Genomic DNA, 23,404 nt, shown 5'->3' with positions numbered 1-23,404 from the left:
AAACTCTGCAAACGGTCTCAGTTGAAGTTCCAGCAAACTCCAGACGTTTATTTTTGTAATCGTAGGGGAGAAAAGGCTTTTTCCTTGTATGCCTCCCAAACAGCTTGTTGGCATATACATAGCGTCTGATGGTTGTTATGGAGACTCGGTGACCCCAAGATGCCACTTTAGATGCAGCTCTCTAACAGTGAGGTTTGGAGATTTTTTTTACTTCTCTGACCATCCTCCTTACTGTGCGGGGTGGCAAGATAAACAATAGTCCATGTCCAGCCTTGTTTGTCACTGTTCCAGTTGTTTTAAATTTATTAATGATTTTTTTGACTGTAGATCTTGGCAACTTTAGGAGAGTGGCTAGCTATTTTACAGTACCCATTGCCTGACATATGAAGGTTGACACACGTCTGCCTTACTTGAATGAGGTGTTCTCTTGTCTTTCCCATGTTGAAGAATGGATAAGAGAAATAGGTCTCAATGTCACATCATATTTATACCACAGGAAACAGGAATTCATGAGTAAACAATTTAAAGTTTTTGGACACACTTTAAAAACTACAGTAAAAATTTGAAAAAATGCTCGAATTACATTCATTTTATCAGAATTTTTAGGGGTGCCAATAATTGTGGAACAGGTGATTTAAAAAAAAAAAGCTATTATTTTTCAGTTCTAGATTTTTATTATTATTATTTGAGTTAAAGGTTAGATATTTAAATTTTAGTGTAAGGTTATGCTTCTGCAATAAAAATATATATATATTAGAAGCCTTTGAACACATCTTAACCAGGGGTGCCAATAATAGTGACCTGCACTGTATATCTGATACCTGGCCATTTACTCGAATGAGAACAGTCAGATTAAAATTCATGCCACTTTTTGCCTCTGTGCATGCATAAGGCATTGACGTCAACAGTCAGCATTGGCAGCGCCGGGATTTCATAACAGCGCTTGCAATAGCTGATAAAACAGCTAAAGTGGGGCATCTGGCTTTCTTCTTTCTTCTGGAGCTCAACAAATACAGCAGACTAACTGCTTGCCATCCTCCAAAGCAACATCCCAAGCATATTTTTGCAAAAATTACATTCATGGTTAAAAATGAATGAGTGTTCGCACAAATATGATGTGTTTTAACCCAGATGGGATAAACAAAAACAAACGATGTGTGCATTGTGCTGTTTCAGAGAAGAGAGTTGTCCGCATTACTTACTCACTCTCTCATCGTCTATACCGCTTTATCCTGTATACAGGATCGTAAGGGGGTGAATTGTCATGACATACAAACCTGCAAAAATCACAATTGAGCAAAGTGGCTTGTACAGGAAATATAGTCTAGAACTTTTCATATCCCTAAACAACCATTTCATGACCCCAAACAACCATTTAACTGAATTTGATGGTTTATAGATATATATAAATTTTGAAGAAATTTTAAAAGGCTGTACTGCAAGGAAAAAGGTACTACTTCAAAACCACCCCAAAAACTTGCAACAGACTATACTTGCAGCTGCCCATGAGGACAAAGATCTTACTTTTTGGAAAATTGTCCTCTGATCTGATAAATGGCCATAATGACCAGCATTACAGTATGTCTCTGGAAGAAAAATGACAATCTATCCATGCAAGCAGAAGAACACCATCCTCACCATGAAGCACGGGGGTGGCTGCATCATGTTGTAGGAGTACTGTACTTGCAGGAGGGTCTGGTGCACTTAGTACACAAAATAGTTGGCATCATGAGGAAGGAAGATTACTGTTATGTAGCTATATAAAAGCAACATCTCAAGACATCAGCCAGGAATTTAAAGTTTGGTTGCAGATGGGTCTTCCAAAAATTACCCCAAGCATACTTCCAAAATTGTGGCAAATAGCTTAAGAAAATAAAGTTGAGAAATTGAAGTGGCCCTGACCTCAAACCAATAGAAACTTTCTGAGCAGAACTTATATATGTGTAAGCAAAGTTACACCAGTTTTGTCAGGAGGAATAAGCAAAAATTCCAGGAACTTATAATGAGAAGCTTGTGGAAGGTAACCCGAAACATTTACCCAAATTAAACTATATAAAGACATCAATATTATAAATTAATAAAGTGGATGTAAACTTCTGACCCACTGGGAAAATAAAAGCTGAAATAAATCTTTCTTCTCTACTATTATTTTGACCTTTTACATTCTTAAAATAAAGCTGTGATACTAAATTACCTACGACAGGGAATATATGCTAGGATTAAATGTCAGGAATTGGGAAATCATTTGTTCAAATGTCTTTGGCTAAGGTGTATGCAAACGTCTGTTTTAAACTGTTACGAAAAGGCTAAAAATAGCTAAAATAGTTGTATTTTTGTTCTATGATAATATAACCATTAGAGAAATTTTGGAGATTTTTTTTCATTAAACTAATTTTTCCATGTTAAAAATTTTATTCAGTTAGATACTCGAGTAGCTAACTAGCTACTAATAGTCATCATGTAGCTCCCATACTTTTACTGTCATTCTTACTTACTGTACAGTATGTGATTCAGTAATAGATGTACAGTAGGTATCATTAGAGATAGGCAGACATGTTCTGTCTTAGTATTATATTGTTCTATTGTATTGCTCAAAGTAATCATTAGTTCGTTAGATCATTATCAAAGACTATTACAAGCATGCATTGTCTTTAAATAGGTTTAATATTCCTAAATTGCTTTTGCAGTAATCACATAATGAGAAATATTAGCTAAACCTGCATAAGTACAAGGTTTGTTTTTCCCCAGTAAGGCTCCTCATTGCCTCAGCTTTCCACCTCTTTTAGTAATTATCATTCCTTGGCTTTTTTGTGCAAACATTAGGCAAAGTACTTTAAAGAATTAAGTTGATGTGATGGTTTTATGTACATTATGGCAATAGCTTGCCGTAGTGAATTATAGCTCTAGTCTAGGTTTTGTCTAAGGAGTAGCTCTACATGACTAGTAAATCTCTTTACCTGCCCTTATGGGAACCTCAAATTATTCTTCTGTTTTTGTTGTTTATATTACTGTGCCCTCAACTGCAATATGTGACATGCTTTTAACACTTGATTACACCAGGCACAACCCATGTGCACAGTCTTAAACAGCAAGAATATGCCCTCTGTTGTGCCTCTTTCTTTTACAAGCAAGAATATTTTCAATATCAGACAGAAAACCTGCACACTGCTTGTGCTCATAATGAATTTCAATACATTTATACAACATGTTTTTTTTTCTTTTATTGCACTAGAATTTCAATAGACATCTTTAAGGGTCAGCACTAAATATGCCCTTTTACCTTTTTTTCTCTCGTGTTTTTTGAAAATACTCGCTGGTGTGCCGTTAAAGAGAAATTAGCAATGATGTGTTACCACCCTTAAGATTATTTTCCTAACAGGATGTTTTTCCCCCTCCTTTTTCACAGCAATGCACAAACAATTATATATTTTTATTTTTTAAAGAATGACATTTCATTGAATTTATCAAATTATAGTTACATTTAATGTTGTGCAACGTCCATGAAACAAGTTCACTTACTGTACACTATACTGTAACATATCCATGGTTACTATGATGATGCATGGCTAGAACATGTCATATACAGTATGTCTCTGTGCACATTTATATAAACCTGTGATTTGCTGCTACACAACTACAGTATCAGAAGAACAAAATCAGCACGTTCTGATCATTCAGATTAAGCAGTAGTGAATGACCTCATTCAGCATTCAAATCAGTGAAACACATGTTAATTTATCATGCTGTTAAATCTCCATCAAGGCTTTAATGTTATATTATAAATAAATGTAAAAATATTTTAAACATTTAACAAGGATTGTACAAAAAAAGTGTTACCTTCTACGTTCCTATTATCATAGAGCCCTTTAAGCAGAAAAAGTTTCTGCATGTTGTGTGTTTCATTAACAGTTACTATAAAGTAGATGATTAAAGATTTGGTTTGCATTATGAGCTGCCAGTTTGAGAGGATGGCTGTGATAGTGATTTTGTCTGGTTGTTGTCAAGGGAGGTGGTTGTGAGCACTGTAGCGGATCTTGGCTGAGTCATTGATGGTGCTGAAAAAAAAATATTTAATTAGAACTTATGAAGTGAAAGCAAAGAATGATTCGTCTCTGTTGAAAAAGCTACCTGGCTTTGTTTCTCCTCTGCCGCCCTCGCTTTCTGCTCCTCTAACCACCTCGTCCTCAGGAAAGTTGATATTTTCTCTGGACTGACTGTTATTCCTTAAAAACCAATGTCAAAGTATACCACATCAATAAATATTCTGCATCATCAATATTTTGTTAGGCACATTACATTTGTCATGATTGATTGCATAATTGCACATCAATAAATAGATAAAAAAATTGGCGATCATTACATACCTTCCAAATATCACGTTGTGAAGACCTGTAGAAATATAAAGAGCACATTAATGCATATAAAAAGAATGTTTAAAATGAGGTGGGGATAGTTAAATATCCCAGTGCTGTTATGCTAGGACTACCTGAAGCTACACATGAATAAATTAGACTACAATACAAAACTACGTAAAGTGCATATGTTTTTCCAACCTTAATTTAATTTTTCTATAACAGAGCACTTTGAAGTGTTTTACACACTATGAAGTTTTTACTTTGCTTATGGGAGACCATCCACTAGACAAAATACTTCCTGTTCTCACTTACATCATAACAGCTGTAAACAGTTGTTGTTATATAACATTCTATCTTTTTTTCTTTCTCTTGAATTTATCAAGCAAAAAAAAAAAAGTTTATAATATTACTGAAAAACCTCAATGTGCAAACCCCCCCAGTTTGATGACTTTTCCATGGTGGAAAAATTTACTGCTTGTTACAAAGCACTGGCACTGGAGCCTCATTTTAAGTAGTGTCTTGTGCATAGAGGCAGGTACTGTAGGAGTTCAATACCATATAAATCAGACACCTAAATACCTCGTTTGCATACATTTCAAATTAAGTGCAGACAATGTGTCTGTGATTTACAGAACCACTTTTCTTGTAAGATTCTATATTGTACATTACTATACAGATGTATACACTGTGATGGCTTTTGACCAGAGTTGCTTGAATCCTTGAATAACCCAACCTTCTGAGCTTTTGACCAATCAGATTTGAGAACTGACTTTGCTGCAATAAAAATTGATGTTATATTTCTAGCTGTGTCACACTGTGCACTTACGAGGGTTGTTGATGCGATTCCGCAGCACAAAAATTAAAAGCACGACTGTAGATAATGTTGCCAGAAGCATGCCTCCAATGGCCGCTCCAATGACAGCAGAGTAAGCCTTGAAGCGAGGGGTTGCTAGAAGACAACATAGGGAAGTAAACAGTTGCTGAAAACAACACTTGGCAATTATAGTTCTTTAATGTAGATTTAGTTTAATGGTTTAAAGTTAAGCGTTGACCTGGTCAGTATGAAACAATTCAATTGATTTCAGAAATAACTATCTGATGTGAGGCTCGCTTCGTAGGTCAGGTCAGATTCATGTATTAATATGACTCTTGCATTAATCTTGGATATTGTTATGGAAATTTGACTGGGAAATGTGTTTAATCAGCAGAAAAAAGTTTTAATTGGTAAAACTATGTTCCCTTTGGGGTCTCTAAGACTCTAGAGTCTATGTCATCTAAAAAACATACTGACCATTGTTTTAGTAGCCTGATATGTCATGACTTGTTTTTCATTCTGTGAGATCTGGCAACAAAACTTTTGTATTGATACTGTTCTCCACACCATTCCTACAATAATGTTTACATATTGAAACTTCTGTTTAGGGTCTCGGAGAACCCAGCTATAAAATATAAATTGATTTGAAGGACGGACACACACACACACACACACACACACACACACACACACACACACACACACACACACACACACTAAAAAATATTTGGCAGAAAAATAATTCATTTTCAATTCTTTTTTTTTTGTACAAATGCAACATTGGGGTCTCTGGTATATTTTGAGACAGGTCAGTGTCATAATTTACAAATAAATGTAACATGATTCTGATTCACAGATGTATTTAGTAATCCACAAATAAATGCCATGCAATTTACAAACCTCTTTTCTCACCGTTTGTGAACATCTGTGTGTGGATGTTAGAGACTTTCCTGATGTGCTTCGATTCACAAATGCATTTTTTAAACAAGCCATTCCCATAACTATTTTAAAATGAATCAAAATAGTCTTTTGGCTCAAATATATTCATATATGTAGTAAATTTGAAGTGCTATTCCTTTAAAATTCTACAGTAAAATGAATGCATCTTTATTATAATGATGGAGTAGGTGACTTTGAACTGATAGACAGTACGTGGATTAATGGACTCACAATTAAAATGACTATTTTATAATGAATCGAAAAAAGCCTTCTGGCTCAATTGTATTGGACAGATCCAATGCCTTTGAAGAGCACTTCATTTAAATACTTCTCCAGCAAAAATACTTGATCTTCATTTTGTGTGCATATAAAATACAGTATACGTTTAGTCTTTAAAAAATTTATTTGTGAATCGAAGCGAATAAGGAAGTCTCACACACAAATGCATGGATGTTCACAAAGAGTGAAGGGTTTTTAAATGCAAATTACAATTTCCAAATTGTCTGAAATTTATTTGTGCATTACTTAATACGTTTGTGAGTTGCATATTATTTATTTGTGGATTATGACACTTATCTGACTTCATGCTGGCAGTGAAGGCAATGCCGACAGCACACATATACTATACCAGTGGTTCTCAACCTCATTCCTGGAGGACCACTATGCCGCATATTTTAAACTGTGCAGGGTAGTGTTCCTCCAGGACCAGAGCTGAGAATCACTGTACTATACTATTCCAAATATGTTATTTAATACCCATAGTGCAGTGTCGTTACAGCTTTCCTCAAATCCAATGTTGCAGAAACACTGTACCTGCTTTAAGTATTCACCTCCCTTGAACTTTTCCACATTTTGTACAGTAGTGTTACAGCCTATTACTGAAAGTAGTTTAATTAGAATTATATGTATAAATTCACACAAATTAGCCCACAAAAACATACAGTACCTAACACAATGCCATCATAAAGGCCAAGGAGCTATCAAAACAAGTCTCTGGAGCAAAGTATCAATCAACCAGATTTTAAAAACCATGTACTGTACTGTAAGTTTGTCCTGGACTTATCTTGGTCATCATGATGCTGTTTGTTTTGCTGTTGTCTTCAAAAAAATTTTAAAAAATGTCAATGGGGTTAATACTTTTTAAAGAAATATAATATTATTTAATGCGTTTTTATGTGATAGACCAACACAATGTGGCACATACTGTAATTGTGAAGTGGAAGGAAAATGATAAATGGTTTTCAAAGGTTTTAACAAATAAAAATCAAGAAAGCCATAAGAGTTTCGTTGCAGTTTGCGGCAAGCAATGTGGAACTGCAAATAGGACTTTTTATCCTATTTAGCTTTCTTCCAACAGTGGCTTTCTTCTTGCCACTCCATAAAGGCCAGATTTGTGACTAATAGTTGTCCTGTCGACAGATTTTTCCCCACTTGAGCAGTGGATCTCCTCAGCTCCTCCAGAGTTAGCCTGTGTCTTTTGCCTGATTCTCAGATTAATGCTGTCCTTACCTGGATTGTCTGTTTAGGTGGATGGCCGTGTCTCGATAGGTTTGCAGTTGTGCCGTACTCTTTCCATTTTAAGGTGATGGATTAAACAGTGCTCCATAAAGATGTTTAAATCTTGGGATATTTTTTGAATAACAAAACCCTACTTTAAACTTCTCCACAATCCCTGACCTGTCTGGTGTGTTCCTTGGACTAATGTTTCCTAACAAACCTCTGAGGGCTTTACAGAACAGCTGTACAGTATTTATACAGAGATTAAATTACACACTCTATTTGCTAATTAGGTGGCTTCAGAAGGCAATTGGTTCCACTCGATTTTAGTTAGAGGTATCAGAGTAAAAGAAGCTGAAGGTTTTTATTTGTAAAAATTTTGAAAATAATTTACAAATTTCCTTCCACTTTACATTTACAGTATGTACCACCTTATGTTAGTCTATTACATAAAACTCCAATAAAATACATTTAGGTTTGAGATTGTAACGTGAAAAATATAAAAAGGTTTAAGGGGTACAGTATATGTATTTGGAGTATTTAAGCAAAACTGAGTATTTTACACTTTTTTGGTTCATATGTGATTTAATAAAACATTTTAAAAATTTGACTTTTTTAGTCTGATATTAGAAAAGATGACGGCCCTAATCCGAACCACATGAGCAAAGGAATAAAGTACTGCATATAAAAAAATATCCCGCCTGCGAACAAAATGTTACATTATCCAGTCACTTGACTTGTTTGCAACTTTAGATTATTTTTTCAGTTTCAGTTTTGAACTCTTAGCTTTCCTTTGCCACTGCAGTCAGGTTCCTTTATGGGTGCATGTAACCATTTCTTTTGAGATCTCTTTAAACATGGAATAGTTGGATTATGTGGCTTCTAATTTTGCTTCTAGTTTTGTCTTACAGCAACATCACCCCAAATGTAAATTAAGATTAGATTATATTTCACTGTTGGTATATTTTTACCTATTCAAAATTAAACATGAGGATTGTTTGCTTCCTCATTTTTGTTAGTTAATATTAGCTACCAGTGCAACTTTTAAGATGGAATGCTTTCTTCCATGTAAATGCTCGAACTGACGTTGAGCATAATCAACACACCTTAAAGTTAATCTAAAAGTTTTGTTGTATTTAGTGGTTATCTTGCATGACATGAGCTTTACTAATTATTCCCTCATCAGGTATTCACATAAATGTACAGCATATACATTTTGACCGACTTGTGTGAATATTATTTCCATTTATTAGGAGGAAAATAGAGAGACAGAGTGGTGTTCCTGTGTGCTGAGGCAGCACTACACTCGTATCTCACTTTCCCTCCACTATGATCCTCCATCACTGTCCACGTCCATCTTCCCAGATGTGAAATTGTGAGGATTGTCATGTCAAATTGACATTAAATTTTGTTGAATTGGATTGTTCAGACTGAGATTGCACTGCAAAAAATTAGAACTGTATCTGATTTAGGACTACATTTAAGAATTCAGAATTGAAAAGATCAGATTTCCATATGATTTGGGCTTTTGACAGTGGCAGGAATAGAAAGATCTGAGTCACATACAGTATGAGCAAAAAAGATTTGGGCCACTTTGGCCAGCAGTGTAAATGCAAGCTTTTTGCCAATTTTGAACAAGTTCAACAACACTGCAGACGTAAGATTAAATGTATGAAGTTCATTTATGAACATGAACAACGTGAATATATTTCTGAATGCTGTGGAAGGATATACAGTGGGTACAGAAAGTATTCAGACGCCCTTACATTTTTCACTCTTCGTTATATTGCAGCCATTAGCTAATATCATTTAGGTTCATTTTTTTCCCTCATAAATGTAGACACAGCACCCCATATTGACAGAAAAACACAGAATTGTTGTAATTTTTGCAGATTTATTAAAGAAGAAAAACTGAGATATCACATGGGCCTAAGTACTGTATTTAGACCCTTTGCTGTAACACTCATATATTTAACTCAGGTGCTGTCCATTTCTTCTGATCATCCCTGAGATGGTTATACACCTTCATTTAAGTCCAGCTGTGAGCTCCAGAGATGCAGTCAGGAGATGAGAGAAAATTGTAGAAAGTCAACCATCACTGCAGCCCTCCACCAGTCGGGGCTTTATGGCAAAGTGGCCCTATGGAAGCCTCTCCTCAGTGTAAGACACATAAAAAAAAAAAACACCTGAAGGACTCCAAGATGGTGAGAAATAAAATTCCCTGGTCTGATGAGACCAAAATAGAACTTTTTGGCCTAAATTCTAAGTGATATGTGGGGAGAAAACCAGGCACTGCTCATAACCTGTCCAATACAGTTCCAACAGTGAAGCATGGTGGTGGCAGCATCATTGAAGAGGATCTGCAAGGAGGAATAGCAGAGGATCCCCAAATCCAGGTGTGAAAAACTTGTTGCATCTTTCCCCAAAAGACTCATGGCTGTATTAGATCAAAAGGGTGCTTCTACTTAATACTGAGCAAAGTGTCTAAATACTGAGGCCCATGTGATATTTTAGTTTTTTTTTTAATAAATCTGCAAAAATGTCAACAATTCTGTGTTTTTTTCTCAATATAGGGTGCTGTGTGTACATTAATGAGGAAAAAAAATAACTTAAATGATTTTAGCAAATGGCAGCAATATAACATAGAGTGAAAAATTAAGGGGGTCTGAATACTTTCCTTACCCACTGTATATTTAGAATGCTGTTCACACCTGGGCTCTTGACCTCTGATGGATGTCCAGTGGTTCGGTGATTGACAGCAGTCACACGGACTGCGTATTTCCCATTAGGATCCAGATTGGTGATCTGGTAGCTGCGGGTGCTTGGTTCAAGATCTACTATCACTTTCTGCCAAAGAGGAACATCATTACTCCTGCCTACAGGGAGCCTCTGACGCTCGATGAAAAAGCTGGTGAGGTCTCCATCTCTTTGGATTAACCACTCCACCAGGACATCTGTCCTCTGCTGGCTGCTGTAGGTTATCCTACTTATGGTCACATTTGGAGGCATTGGGTATCCTGAATCAAGACAGTAGAAAGTTGTTGGTTTAAAGCTGAACAAATTGTTACATGATTTCAACTGTTGCTGGTGTGTTTAGGAAGTATTACTTAAATTGTAATCTTTAGATAATATGTAAGAAAAATCAAATAAAAGAAACTATGCAATGTGATACACATACTGTATCTATACACTTTATAGAAAAGGGGTCAACTTCAGCTGAATCATTTCATTGGTAGTCCATTCCAAGCTATAGTACCTTTTAATATGTATCTTTTACTTGGAAATTGAGAAAAAGTGTACATTCTATGCACTGTTCATAGATAAGTGGTACTTGCTAAAAGGACAAAAGATGGAAAATTTATTGTCTTGTACATTACATCGCATTGTACATTAAAACCTCAACTCTTTAGCACCCAGTTGTTATTTTCTCACTCATTATACTATACATATAGAAGCTCTTATTTTGCTTCTAAAGAGTCAGGCATACATGTATTTTTAGGAATAGTTCTCCAGGCTGCCTGAAGGGCTTTTTTGGGTCTTATACTTGGCTAATTTTTGTCACTCATTTTCTGTCTAGTCCCTGTACTTAACCAGTTTTAGAGGAATGCTTTTGTTTTTTAACCCATACAGTGACGTATGAACTATTCAAACATTTAAAAAATAAACATACTGGTGACACTGAATGCTAAATGATGAGGTTGCTGCTGAGGTTGTTACATAAACCCACTAACCCTAACCCAATTTAAATTGTATCTTTAGGCATTTTGCAGCCTGTTGCAGTAAAACATTTGTTCCCATTTTTTAAAAATGTAATCCAAGTCATTTAATTGTATTTAATATGAATAAACAAGGGGTTGCTCAAGACTTGCACAGTACTGTATGCCAGTTAATAAATATCGTATACTAGTCCATGCAGGGATTAAGTTAAGATTGGAATGCTAATATGTTTACACAGTATTATTTTTTATATATTCTGTTGTTCAATTGTTATTTATTGTTATATATTCAATTTTTGTTTTCTCAAAGCTAAAATTAACTAGATTTTCTCTAATCAGACCAGTTTTTGCATATGCACTAAACGGGTAGGGAGAAAACTAGGTCAGAAACTTGCATGTTTAATAATGGAATATAAACTGAGCTGATATCCTGCTAAACAATGTTTTGATTTCACTAAATGACAGTTTAACAGCCGTACTGTAGATATCACCATATTTTTAATTGGGCACTAGACAAGTGGAACAGGTGGAACTTAATATAAATATGTACTGTAATATCCAATGACTGTTTGTCATCGTGTCCTCAATAAAACCTGTGTGTTTAAATGTAGCGAAAGATTTGTAATTATTTGTCCTTCTGGTACTATCTGTGACAAGTACTTTATAATTGGCAAACAAAATAGTTCTGACTGTTTTATTGCCTATATTCTAAGAGCAATGTAACTGAGCATAACTTATTAGGGTATTCACTGCAACTAAGGCTGCATACAATCAAGTCACACAAGCCACTTTTTTTTTTTTTGCATCTGAAGCTACAGTTAGGTAGCAGGTCAGGTAAGTTTGTTGTTATAGATATGGTGTGTATGTCACCTGCGCATCTTTCTTCATATCAGCACAAAATGTGCACTGATCCAAACCTCCAACAGTATACTAGTACTTCCTGCTATAATATTTTTAAAAAATGTCTGCGTAAGAAACTGAGCAATTCTCAATTTATGTTAGATGGTAATATATCCAAAGTGTGTTTTTAAACTGCAATCTCATCATTCTCTTCCTCAATCCATCATGCCATTTAGACTTTTTGCAGTTCATCACTATTGTAATGCAGTATATTCTTGACTATATCACACATTTCCTAAGGTGTAACATGTTAATTCACACATCTGCAGAAGACTCACTCATTACTAGGAGCAAGACGGGAATCTCTGCTCCTCCGACGGCATTGGCAGCAGAACACCAGTACTGTCCACTGTCCACCTTGCTGTCTGTCTCCCTGACAGTCAGGTTTAACCAGGCAGCAGCTTTCTCAAGAACATATTTCTTGGGCGTCTCACCGACGTTTTGCTTTAAGTTATTGTACCAGGTGATCTCTGTGACTGCTGGGTAGTTTTTACTCAGGATGCAGGACAGCTGGACATCACTGCCCTCATAGACTGAAACCACACTGCGCTGAGTCATCAACACTGGTGCCTCTGGAATGGATGCATTGGATGGTTGCAAAATACTTTATTAAATTAAAATCAACAAGGAAAATATCATAAAAAATGGCAAAAAAAAATAATATATATATATATATATTGCCCCTTATGATAACTCTTATTTTTTTTACAAATAGCCCTTACCTAACTTTAACACACACGTCTTGCTCTCTTTAATTAATGGATGTTTGGCATGGCAAACAAATGCTTTCCCGCTGTAGGTGGCACTGGAGCGCAGGACCAGGATGTTGGAGTTCTCCTCAGATGTTCCCTGGATGTCTCCTGAACTAGAAGCCCACCACAACAGAGCCCGAGGTAAACCACCCTCCCAGGAGCAGGACAGCATCAGGTATTCATTGTTACGAGTCGCATATGCAGAACACCTGGGTTCTCCATATGGCAACCCTGGGAAACAAGGGGTATTTGTGGTCTTAGTTCTGTCAGGTCAATGAGAAACATATACTTACAAGTTCTATACTTACAAGTTCTAATGATACAAGTTTGGGCAACATTTAGTGCAATATGTGAACCATAGCAGGTGAATACAGAGTTATTAGCTGTCTCAGGCCCCGGCTGAATCAAAGTGATGTTAGCAACGCCCTCTCTGTTGTCTCCATTAACATATGGACTCCAGTTCACGGTAGGTGGAGGATAACCTCCCTTCCAGGAACAGGACAGAGCCAGGTCAGAGTAGTTGTTCACCGGGAGAACAGAACAAGATGGATTGTTGTCTGGTGGATCTGAGGGAAGAAAACATTATGTTTTATGGCTTAACACCAAGGTCTATTTATAAGTTCCTGAAAAAATAACAAGAAATGATGAGATGTTTAAATGAAGATAAAAAAATTAAATATTAAGTAAATTGGTAAACATTAGACATAACTTATTTTATTAATTAGGCACACCAAAGAATATTTACGTTTTACAATTTTTACTAGTTGAAAAGGTTCAGTGGAGTCTATAAAGAGTGGATAAAGATAATTAAATGCTTTTAGAGGCATGGCAATAGAAGATAGAAAACTCACAGTAGACGGTGAGAGTGATGGTTTTCTTGGACCGGGTGTTTAAGAAAATGTTCTGAGCCAGACAGGCATAGTAGCCTGTGTGTATTCGCAGGATTTTGCTGATGGTGAGCTGTGGTCCAGTGTAGATCTGGGAGTTATTGTAGAACCAGATGTATTGACTGGAAGGGTTAGAGGAGGCTTGACATAGAAGAAAAACTGTCTCTTTCTCCACAGCCGAGTATCCCTGATCCATTACTGAGTAGGGAGTTACATCAATCTGTGGGACATCTGGACCAACTATTAGGGAAACACAGAATATACTGTAATTGACAGGGGGTTGCAAATGTATTAAACTCTTTCCACAATTAGTATTGTTATAACCTAAAATTTTAATGGAATAATGGGATTATATTATATATCTACACAAAATATACCATAATACTGAATGGTAAATTTTTATAAACACAATTACAAATTTTAAAACCACGGCAGCTCTCACTCACATATAACATCTAACCAGATTCGATCACTGCGCTGCTGATTGACCTCGTTCCTCGCCAGGCACCTGATCCAGCCGGTGTGATTGCGTGTCACAGAGGTGATGTTAATGAAACCGCTGCTGCTGTCAGCTAATATGGTGACCAGCCCACTCTGGCTCTCCTGCTCCCACGTGTACTGTACTGGATCAGTTCCACTATCCAGACTACATTGCATCCATACTGATGTTCCTTCCACAGGTGACGGGTCACCCAGCAGGATATATGGTTTGGACACAGGTGTTGACACTGAAAAATGGATAAAGATTATTATTTTACTAACTGAAACTTCACCTGGTCAAGGTGAAAACCGGTTTTACATTGAAATATCAGTTGTTACCTGGGCTCTTGATCTCAGAAGGATATCCAATAGTACGGCGATTGATAGGTGTTACACGAAATGCATACTTGGAACTGGGGTCCAAATTGGTGATTTGGTAGCTGCGGGTACTGGGTTCCAAATTTTCTGTAACTTTCTGCCAGACGGGGACGATGTCACTCTTCTCTACAGGGACAGTGAACGTTTGACGCTCGATAAAGAACCCAGTTATGTCACCATATGCTTGAACCAACCATTCCATGTTAACATTTGTCCTTTGACGCCCACTGTATATGATCTTACTGATGGTGACATTGGGAGGTGTTGGGTACCCTAAATGAGGAAGGCAATGAAATTCATAAAGGATTATCCCAAGTCAACATGAATAGCATTTTAGTTTATTTGATAAAAAAAAAAAATAATAATAATAATAATATATATATATCAAAAACTCACTCATCACCAGCAGTAAAATGGAAATCTCAGTTGCTCCAAGAGCATTAATAGCACCACACCAGTACTGTCCACTGTCCACCTTGCTGTCTACCTCCCGTACAGTCAGGTTGGACCAGGCTCCAGCTTGCTGAACAATGTATTTCTTGGGTTTATCTCCCACGGTCTGCCTTAAGTTGTTGTACCATGTGAATTTAGTAACTGGAAGATATGTTTTACTTAACAGGCAAGTGAGCTGGATATCATTGCCCTCAAAAACAGAAACCAAACTCTGCTGAGGCATCAATACTGGCTTTTCTGTAAGAGAGATCTGGTGTAGAATCTTCTCATATAAAATTAACATTATAAATGATAAGATATTGATAAATATTTACATTTTTAACATCTTTTCTGCATTCTGTTAGCCGTTAGTACCTTACCTAGTATTAGCACACATTTCTTGCTCTCTTTATTTAGTGGATGTCTGGTATGACATGCAAAGGTTTTGCCATTGTATGTGGCACTTGAGCGCAGGACCAGAATGTTAGAGTTCTCTTCAGGTAAACCTTGGGTATCTCCTGAACTGGAAGTCCACCACACCAGAGCACGAGGGACACCTCCCTCCCAGGAGCAAGACAATATAAGGTACTCATTATTAAAGCTGGAGTTGGCAGAGCACTGAGGTTCTCCATAGGGCAGCCCTACAGGGACCAGAGAATATTTGAGAAAACTGAAAGTTGAAATTAATATAAAATATCCAGCAAAAAACCCTAAAAGACAGTTTTATAAGTTGTAAGTCTCAAGAAATTTTATATTGTGCCAGATAATTTAACAGTAACTAGATAATGTGGCTATTTTCTAATACTTCTTTATCTAAAACATGGGCGTTGGTGATTTAGTGGTAGACTTCTCATCTGCCGTGCAGAAGGCCTGTGTTTGATTCCCAGCAAGTGGGTCGTGTTGTTAGTGCTGGTTTCAAGCCCGGATAGAATGGAAGGGTTGTTTCAGGACTGCCTTCACACACCAGTGATTTCATTAAAAAGACTTTGAGAGGGTTTTTTTTAAGAGTATCACCAGAGTACACCTAAGTAAAACAATTAAGTCTTTCCACACATTTTAATTATTTGATATCTTTGTTCACCATCATTTTAACCAAAAACACACATTGATTTGTATGAGTGAGCTCATACATACATGTCCTGGTGCTGCATGTTCGGGTGCTGTTCAGTGCAACATGTGAGCCATAGCAGGTGAATGCAGAGTTGTTAGCAATCTCAAATCCTGTGTGAATCCGAGTGACATTAGCGATACCCGGTAAGTTCTGTTCATTCACATATGGACTCCAGTTGAGGGAAGCTGGAGGGTAACCTCCCTCCCAAGAACAGAAGAGAGCCAGGTCAGTGTAGTTATTTGTTGAGAAAACAGAACATGATGGAACACCATTAGGTGGATCTGTGGGAAGAAGCCCAATAACATTGTAACATGGTGAGTGAGCCAGTTAAAGTGTTGGTTCCTACAGTAGATTTCTGGTACCATTTTAATAATGCAAATATTACTCCAGATTTTAAGACCAATAATACAGTGTTTACTTGTTTATGTGAAATTATAGCTGTGTGCTACAAATTAGAGTTGAAATTTATTTAAATAAGCTAAATTAAACACATATTGTAACTTTAATAACACATTTACTGAGTCATAGTTTTTTGAACATATAAGGATATTGTTTTCAACATATCTATAATATTCTATTCTATTTAAATAACTTTTCACCCGTATACTGTTAACAGAAATAATAGCAGTGGTATGTGGTATCACTCACAGTAGATGGTGAGCGTGATGGTTTTCTGTGCATGGTTGTTGGTATAAGAGTTTTGTGCCAAACAGGTGTAGTTTCCTGCATGTACTCGCAGGATATTGGTGATGGTAAGCTTTGGCCCAGAGTAGATCTCAGAGTTCTCGTAGAACCAAACATACTGACTGGGTGGTTTAGAAATGGCTTGACACATGAGGGAGACTTTTCCATTTTCCAATGCTGAATAGCCCCCTTCTGTTACTGCATTGATGGAAGCATTGATCTGTGGCATGTCTGGACCATCTAAACAAAATGGTTCCATACATACATAAGTTATCATTATATATATATATATACTGATCAGGATATATCCTACCTGTATTTAAATAAGAATATACTGTATGTAAGAGCCTTCCACTGAATAATTAATACAGTAATTAATATTTTTAGGGCATATTCCAAGACTAAGATGACTGGATTTGTGGCCTCGAATTGTGAGTGGTTCTGGGAGCTTGAGACATCATCTTCACACATGGATTGGCCACCACAGAGTCTAGACCTTAACACTATTGAAAATCTTTGGGATGTGCTGGAAAAGACTTGACGCATCATGCATATGAGATCTTGAAGAGAAATAAATTCGACTCTGGATGAAAATAAATATTGTAACTTTGCATAAGTTTATCAAAACAGTGAACGCATGCCATAAAGACGGTCCAATGAAATATTGGAATTTGTTGTTTTCTTTTTGTCCAGGCAGTGTATATAAATGTGAAAATTAATATTTCAGCTCATTAAAAATGGGGCAACATGAAAGTGTTCACTATATTTCTACTGTATGAGATTCAGCTATCGTTGGCTTGAGGGTCCTAGGGAGCAAAAGTGTCCATGCCCCACAAACCCTTAATCCTAGAGCTGTCCAAGAACAAGAATCTGAGGCTCACAAAGACAGCACCAACAAAATATAAGAAACAAAATATTCCTTTTTTTTTTTTTTACTCTTCGATTGTCCAATTTTGTTGAGTTTTTGCGCATGTTAGGGTCAGAGTTTTATTCTTGGTTGACAGGAGTGGAACTCAATGTGGTCCAGCCAGTTTTGGTATGTTAAATGTTCTGAGATGTGTTATTGCTTACCACAGTTGTAAAGATTCATTACAAGGGTTTTTTATAAATGTTCTGTCAAACAAAAAAATCTACTCCACCGGTCTCACTCAACAAGGCTTTTTGTTTGACTGCACCATTCTGTGTAAACTCTAAATACTTTTTGTATGAGCTTCCCAGGGGATCGCAAATTTTTGCAATACTCTAAACAGCAGATTTGGCACTAACAAGCGTATCACAGTTAACGTGACAGAGATCACACTTTTTCTTCATTTTGATATTTGATATGAACATTAAATGAAGCTTGACCTGAATATGCATAAATTAGCACTTGCACAGATGTTTCTTAAATATGTGATTTCTTAAATACATGAAAAAGCCCCAACTTACATAAGACGTCTAGCCAGATCTGGTCACTGTGTTGCTGATTGACCTCATTTCTGGCCAGGCACCTAACCCATCCTGTGTGGTTGCGATTAATAGAGGTAACTGTGATAAGACTGCTGTTGCTCTCAGCCAGTATGCTGACTTGCCCACTATGGTTTTCCTGTTCCCATATGTAGTGAATGGGTTCTGTGCCATTCTCCAGATCACAGTGCATCCCGAATGATATGCCTTCAACTGCCAAGGAGTCACTCAGCCGAATAGAGGGATTGGACACGGGAACTGTAAGGTATATCATAGCATTAATAATAGAATAATAGAAAGGGAAAGCCTTTAGCCTACTAGACGCATACATTTACAGAAGTCCTACATATGTATGTGTTAGAATACTACAGCATTCAATACAAAATGGAGTTAAAAAACAACCCCAAAAGCACCTAAAACCTTGAGCTTTTGTTTAAAAAAATCAAGCAAAAAAAAAAAATGAAGGAAAGAACAAGAGCAGATGGAAAAACATAACTATTCCTTAAGGCTAAGAGTGTTCCAGAAGCTCAACAAACATCACATTCCTGTTACTCTCTTACTTTTAGATAGTATACAAAGACAGAAACTGTTGCACTCAACCAGAACACATGGAGCAAAATAATCCACTCCAGAGCCATAATAAATTTGCAACCCTAGGCAAGCTTCACTTCTTGGCCACCCCTTTTTCAGTATGGCTAATGTTGCCAAGCTTATTATTTACAGTGACTTTGCTTTTATTTCCAACATGTGCAATGCTTTTTTTTTTCCTCAAAAACATTACAACATGTTTTTATGCTCAAATAATCATCACAATAAACACACTCTCTTTTCTAGTTCAACATGGAATGAACTTCATGATATGCTTAAAAAAACTGTAGCTGAATTAAAAGTACAGTAAATATGTTTATACTGTGTCAAAATGATGAAATTAGTAATTTGGTTCCCGTACATCGTTTTAGTTTATGAGTCTTAAGAATGTCTAACTTTATCAAGTTGCATGAGATCACAGATCTACAGTAAATTACAATCAATTACATACTGGCGAAATTTGTGCTGATGTTTTTGGAATGACTTGGACTTCATAAATCAGTTGTCACTAACCTAAAACCCGCAAATAGATGTAATAATAGTAAAGCCTTGCTCCCTCTTTGCTGTCATACAAAGCTTGGCAGGTGTACAAGCCCTCTGTAGTTAGAAGAACTTTTCTTGTAAACAGAGAGGCACTGTTATTGATGATGTTTAGGTCACCCAAATCCTGAGCCAGCTGTTGCAGCTTTGGACCCTTGCCAAAGTTATACACCACGGCTCGAACCGTCTCAGTGCCTGGTTTGGTGAAGCTCCAGATGTAAACATCAGGAAGGGTGGGGCCACATTCCAGTGTTGCTTCATGTTCCACCACTGCATTGATCCTGTTTTCTCTATATGTCACTTGGCCAGGGTCTGTAATCTCCAAGCCTGTAGATGTTAGATAATGTCATCATTAAAGTCAAGTCTAATGCTTTTCTTAACTTTCTGGATTCCTGCTTAATTATCTCTTTAAATGTCATCTAATTTGACTGCTGGAACATTGGGGTCCTTAGAGTACATTATCATTTGAATAGTTTAAACATGAGTATTTGAACAGTTTGACAGCAAAATGAGATAAACACTATTTTCAAACTTTCACTCATTTTGGCATATTATTGTTTGCAGGCAGACATGGTTGTTTGTAAGAAAACATTTTTTTTTGAAAATCTCTATATATATTCTTCTTTTAGAAGCTTGGAACTATCATTAGCACTGTTTTTGTTGTACTGTATTTAGGGGCCATAATAACTTACAATGTATATGAAAGTAATGATATAGTATATGAAACAAATGTGCATTAATCAGAGAGACAATGCAACAACATTCAGGAGAAATACGATTGTTTAGTGTACAAGAGGTTTGGTTTTTCTGGTTATGTCTGCTATACCCTGTTCAAATTGTACAATTGTGATTGTTTTACTCTACACTATTTTTACACTATTATCTATTGATAAGCTTTGTACTTCTTTCTCAAAAACTTACAACATACTTGTTTACTCTTTGCAAAGATACACTGTGGGTATATTTTGATAAAAAAAATTAAGTTGCTGATGAAGGATGTTGTATTTATTGAAAATCACAACAAAACTTTGACATGATATATAATACCACAAATGTTAAATAAATACTTTAAAACAAGCACTTTTTAAATGCATTTTTACACTAACAACTAACTTATAGGAACTTGTATATTGCATGCGTCTCATTACTATATATAAAATAATTGCTGTTATTTAACAAATAAAAACATATAATCTTTGATCATTTAATGCTTTGAACAAGAGGATATTTATTTAACGTTTATGGTTATAGTCTCTAGTGTCAGCACTTTGTAACAGTTTTGTAACTGTATAATTAAGAATTGCTTTGGTATAAGAGGGTATAAGTTGTTTTTTTTAAATAAAAATTGTATTGTGTGTTCTGGCCTTCAGACATATTCTACTGCCAACTCTGGATATAAACAATATGAGTGTTTATTCTGTGTAAAAATCTTGTAAATGTCATGATATTGACATTCCAATACAATATAAAATTTTAGTGAATACTGCTGCTCTGTAACACAATGAATGTAATAGGAGATTTCAGCATTAAGGTATGGAGGGGGAAATATAATTATTTAGCCAGTAACTTATAGTATGGATGAACATTATTTGAGTGAATGAGAACTAAAAAACATTATTTATTATAGATATTACAACTGTGTAAAAGGATCATTGCAGTGAAAAATTATTCCTCCCTTTTTCCTGACATCAACAACAAATAACAGTTAAAGTATCCTAGTCTCAAAGAGAATTTTAGGAAATAAAACATTATCTCAGGCACTTTTTACGAGTTCAAGAGTTCAATTCCTTAATAAAAGTTCTAGTATTCAAAAACTCATAAAATACAGATGCTACAAAAGGTTTCAAAAGCAATGCCACAGCAAAAGCTGTATCTTTCTTGACCTATATATGTGACCTCTTACCGTGCAGCAGGAGAGGAAAAAGAAATGCAGTTATGGAGAAATCAGGAACCACTAACAGTCTGTTTATCATAGTGCCATGACGCCCAGGCGACCAGTCTATATTCCCAATGGCAAAAAAAGAAAAAAAAATCGATCAAATATATCCTGCAAATAAATATAGGCCAGTCCAAGCATGCAATGAGTAGGTGAGTGTGAGCTGATCGAATCTCTGTAAACTGATTTAGCTTGAATTATTCACTAATCCCAACCTCCACCTGCAGGAATGCAGTAGAGTAGAGAAGAGAGACTGGGTTTTAGATGACTTGATGATACCTGCCTCTCATTCATTATTGAGCATCCAGGGATCTATCACCTTTGTGTTTTTCCATTCCTTCACATTAGGCAGGCCAAGCTCTGAGTGATTATGAAATAAATGGAGGTTTACATAATTAATATTATACAACAAATGAAGACTAGCATTAGTTATCACTAAGGCCCTGCTCGTTTTTGTGCTCGTAATATGTCTCTCAGTTTGAGGTCAGTTTTATGCTGGGGTTTAATAGCAGGTCATATTTCAAGCAACAGCAATATAGGTCTTTAATAGGATTCTCATTTCTTTCTTCTGTGTAACTTGGATAATTACACCAGCTCACTTGTTTATACATTTATACATAATTAAAAAAACAGAACTGCACACTACAGGGAACATTGTGATCTATGAACTGGCTTCTCTGCATTGCTGTTTCACAGAGTCGTTTATTCTTGTCTGAGCTCTGTCTGTACTTTAGTATTTGTGTTCTGTGTCTTATGCATTATGCAGTTTTACAGTTATATACAAATTAATCAACTTTCTTTTAAAAAGAAAAGACAATAAAATGATAAATAGTGGTTGTAGTGAATTATATCCAAAGTAATCTGAGTTTATAAGTTTTATGAGTATAATAATATTAACTAGTATAAAAAAAAATACACAGCTGTGTAATCTCATAGATGTTTTGTGCCTAATCATCCCAACCAGAAATGCTGCATTAAAAAATTTGACCACTGGAAATATACTGTACATTAAAAAAAGAACAACACTAAACAATATTTGTTCATTTATTTAAAAAAAAAGATAAGACATATAATTATAATGAATACAAACACATATTAAGTGTGTATATTCAACACACTGTCTACATACATAATGCACATAATTATAAGGTTGTAAAGTTTTTAAAACAACAACTGCCCTAGTGCAATTCTGAAGACGATTTACATTTTTTATGTTCTGTACACTTAATCCCAAAAGTACTCTTTTGTGTAATAAAGTGCAATTTATTAAAACCGGGAATTCCACTTTTTTATCATCTGAACGCCTTCATGATGTACCATAAGAACTCAATGAGACTTAAGTGGGCTAATATTAAATACGGGGGTGGTTGTATACAAAATACAGCCTTCAGCTGCAAGTATTTACCTTTGTTTTCAATCAGCTTATGCTTAAAATATGCCTGGCTCAAAAAATGTTGCACACTGGTACTTTGCCTTTAGCTTGTGTGTCTGTGAAAATGATTCCTCATGCTCCCAAAACCACACCTTTACAGTTTAAGTCCTTAAATATGCCTGAGCTGTCAGGGAAGTTGAACAATCCATTGATGGCATAACCTGGTTATTTAGTACATTCATGTAGTCAGCTGATTTCTTATTAGAAAGTCTAGAGGCTTGAACATTGGGTATTCTGCATGGGTAATGGGTGCATCAAACAACCATTCTAATTCCATGTTGGGGCAGCAGTGGCTTGGTGGTTAAGGTATTGGACTGCAGACCAGGATGTCCCCAGTTTGAGTCCTGATGCCAATGGGTCATCACTGTTGGACAATGTCCATCCCCAAGTGCTTGGATACAACCGGGCGTAAAGCTGGCCATCTCGACCCTGTAAACAACTGCCACAGAAATGTCAGATGTATATCCGTTGTCCGGTGTGCCGTGCGGCAGTTACTGTAGATAGAACCATCCATCCC

The 23,404-nt window shown here is 36.1% G+C and overlaps 1 protein-coding gene across 1 annotated transcript; it reads right to left on the bottom strand.

Annotated features, from left to right (window-relative positions):
- Nucleotides 1-3,879: 3,879 nt before the first annotated feature.
- LOC128507949 (V-set and immunoglobulin domain-containing protein 10-like 2) lies at nucleotides 3,880-21,492 on the bottom strand. Its single transcript, XM_053479117.1, has 18 exons — nucleotides 21,423-21,492; nucleotides 19,493-19,846; nucleotides 18,374-18,649; nucleotides 16,910-17,185; nucleotides 16,285-16,542; nucleotides 15,531-15,791; nucleotides 15,115-15,408; nucleotides 14,680-14,991; nucleotides 14,307-14,588; nucleotides 13,825-14,100; nucleotides 13,282-13,539; nucleotides 12,944-13,204; nucleotides 12,500-12,793; nucleotides 10,317-10,622; nucleotides 5,182-5,304; nucleotides 4,365-4,389; nucleotides 4,129-4,223; nucleotides 3,880-4,055 (listed from the first exon to the last, which is right to left on the bottom strand). Exons 1-18 carry the CDS (start codon nucleotides 21,490-21,492, stop codon nucleotides 3,946-3,948), a joined length of 4,131 nt encoding a protein of 1,376 aa, XP_053335092.1. The 3' UTR covers nucleotides 3,880-3,945.
- Nucleotides 21,493-23,404: the final 1,912 nt, after the last annotated feature.

This window comes from Clarias gariepinus, chromosome 19 (genome assembly GCF_024256425.1).
Source record: "Clarias gariepinus isolate MV-2021 ecotype Netherlands chromosome 19, CGAR_prim_01v2, whole genome shotgun sequence".
Taxonomy (NCBI): domain Eukaryota; kingdom Metazoa; phylum Chordata; class Actinopteri; order Siluriformes; family Clariidae; genus Clarias; species Clarias gariepinus.
This window is presented reverse-complemented; position numbering and strand designations above follow the sequence as displayed.